The following is a 2,929-nucleotide window of genomic DNA, read 5'->3' as shown; positions in this document are numbered from 1 at the left end:
TAGATAGATAGATAGATAGATGTGATCACTTGTCCAAATGAGTCCGGCCCACATCAAACTGAGCACAGAGACAAAAAGAAATTCTGACATATGTAAAAACCCAAACTGCTGTAACTTTGGTAAAAAAGGTACTCATGAAGGACCAGCAGATTCAGAAAATATGTACATGTGGAGCAGTGACGTCATCCGGGAGATTGATGCATTTGCTGTGACCACAGCGTGGTGATACGCAAAACACAAATAAAAACCAACAACTTGAGAGCAGTCATTTAGTATTCAGGAATTCCTATCAGCTGGAGTAAAACCCTGCAAAGTTGTTTTGATATTAAATGCAGTATTCAGACTGCATCTTTAGTTGTAAATAAACTCTCCCTCACTCAATTTTGTACTCTGAAAACTATCTATGTAGTGAATCTACTGAAATGGAGCAGGTATTCTTAACATACAATGCCCATTTAAGGGTTCATTTTGATGAAGACTAAAGTCTAATGTGCACAAAATAGGACACTGTGAATGGAACCCTAGCAGGCGGTAATGTTAAAGCAGTGCTGTGTTGTATAATGGCTACAGCTGTTGAAACCATCATACTGAAGACATCTATGGCTACATTAACATGCTCATTGTATTTCAAATGATAGTTAATGACCCACTTAAAGTGCTTTTCAGTGTTTATATTAGAGTTCTTCTAATAGAGACTTTCGTTTTTTCATTGATCGTGGGTCCATTACTGGTTTAATTTGCAGCCAATAATTGATATTTTGCATTTTTCACTATTTAACATTCTACTCAATGTAAGGAATGTTTTTGTGTAGCCTAAACAGACTACCAGTTCAAAGCTGTTGAATAAAATACCTTCAGACAATTCATCCATCTGAGATAGAAATAAAAAAAGACACTGTCTAGCTGTGGTCAAGGGGGACATCCATCATTTTGGAGCTTGACAGCAGTGACTGTCTGGTGCTTTATTCTGATTAAACACCAAACCAATAAAATGCTACAGCCTCAGTTTGTATACAAAATGTGACTTCATAACACACTCAATCAAGATAAGTTCTTATCCCAGCTATTAAGATTACTTTTTACAATTACGAAATCACAGAGAGGAAAGACATGAAAGATGGGATAAAGAGATAAGTGTGGCATGTGACATAGACTCCAGGCTGAATTCTGTCCGTCAGCCAAATGAGCAACCAAGAAGCCTCCCCAAATCCAGCATTGTAATTATGTTGCCTCATGTTCAGCTCTGCACAAAGGTTACCTGGTCAAACTATAATAATGGTACCTCCATGTTGTCTTCTGGTCCAAAGATTAAACATAATCATCTTTCTATCATGAAAAATGTAGCTATTCACTGCTGTCTGGATGGCAGATGGCACTGCGATAGCAATTTATTCATGTTATAACTTGTGGGAAAGATGCAACAAATTGGGTTTCTGTGGACTACTGAGCAAGTCAGATCACAGCATAAAGTTCAGGTGATCATATTACGGGACAGCTTTGAGCAGCTTTCCTTGTAGATAAATCTAGTTTATGTACAAGAATTTTTTTTGTGGCTACAAGGACCCAGGAATTACAAAACTATCCAAAGCTGAAATATGTGTTCTGTACTACAGAGAACCAGAGGCTGTGTTCATAATCAGTCCCTGGAGTTGTGTGTCTTTCTCTGAGAATAATATTCAGAATCACAACGGTGCAGAGGTAACACTGAATTAACAGCTGCTAACACTTGCTTTCATTTTAAGGCTTAATCCAAGCTCACAGGCCCACACAGCTAGTTAGCTGGCTAGTTAAGAAGCATGTGTCCAGTGTGTAGCATTTGGTGGCATTCAGCATTGTATTTGCAGATTGCGACTCTTTCCCTTCACCCTCCCCTTTTAAGTACAAGGAGAAACTACGGTGGCCCTATCTAGAGCCATTGGGTTTGTCAGTTCTGAACTACTTTAGAAACATGGCGGTTCAACATGGCGGCCTCCAAGGAAGACGACCCACAGCTTCTTTAGATATTAAAGATTAATTCTAAGGTAACAAAAACAAAACTATACACACACAATTAACAACACAATTATTTCATGTCTAAATTATTTATTCAGTGTTGTGCACTGAATCACAATAAATTTTAAACCCACCCTCCCACTGTCCACCCTACTTCCATTACCTATATTTGCCATCTCAGGCACGGTGGCGCTGTAGGGGCCTTCGTCAAAGATAGGTGGGTTGTCGTTTATGTCCTGCACCCGAATTATGAACTGTGACGAGGGCTCCAGGGCACGGTCCGTCTGCCTGTCGGTGGCCGTGGCTATGAGGCGATACTCGTCCTTCTCCTCACGGTCCAGTGGCTTGGTGACGTGGATGTTCCCCGTCTTCTCGTCTATCACAAAGACCGAACCCGCCCCCTCGCCTCGCAGGACATACTTAGTGCGTCCATCATTCCTGTCCATGTCGGTGTGGAGCTAGGTGAAAGAGGATGGAAAGAGAGGGGAAAAAACATGAATAAAAGACAGAATGAAAGCAAGAACAGAAAGAGAGAAATAGAAATTGGAAGAATGTGCGAGGTAAGGATAGACAGGAACATAAAGGGTGGAAAAGAAAGACAAGAGTGAACACCAGTTAAAAATTAAGTTTGTTTTTCGAGACAGGCAGTGAAGACAAAACAAGCAGATTATCCTCTGCATGCCTCCAGGATATAATGAATTTAAACAGAGGCAGACAAAAGAAATACGCACAATACCTCTCTCTCTCTCATACACACACTTTCCTCCCATTGTACTGTGTCTCATCTCTCTATTCCTGCAATATGAGCAGTTATGAACCAGGATCTCCTTAATCTCAATGATATCCCGAACGCACACTCTACTGCTCACTCTTAAAGCCTCTTTTCACTTCCTAGCAGCTGTGGACGGCAAGAGTTTACTAGTCTGTGCACATGCAG

General features: G+C 40.7%; 1 protein-coding gene across 1 annotated transcript in view; it reads right to left on the bottom strand.

Moving 5' to 3' along the window:
• LOC118334823 overlaps positions 1-2,929 on the bottom strand; it is a gene marked incomplete at its 5' end in the record, with an annotated part of 80,875 nt that overhangs the window by 61,853 nt on the left and 16,093 nt on the right. The window contains 1 exon segment of the mRNA XM_035670896.1: positions 2,156-2,450. Coding sequence (XP_035526789.1) covers positions 2,156-2,450 — 295 coding nt within the window.

This window comes from Morone saxatilis, unplaced genomic scaffold (genome assembly GCF_004916995.1).
Source record: "Morone saxatilis isolate NCDOM2014 unplaced genomic scaffold, NCSU_SB_2.0 Contig23, whole genome shotgun sequence".
Lineage (NCBI taxonomy): Eukaryota > Metazoa > Chordata > Actinopteri > Moronidae > Morone > Morone saxatilis.
This window is presented reverse-complemented; position numbering and strand designations above follow the sequence as displayed.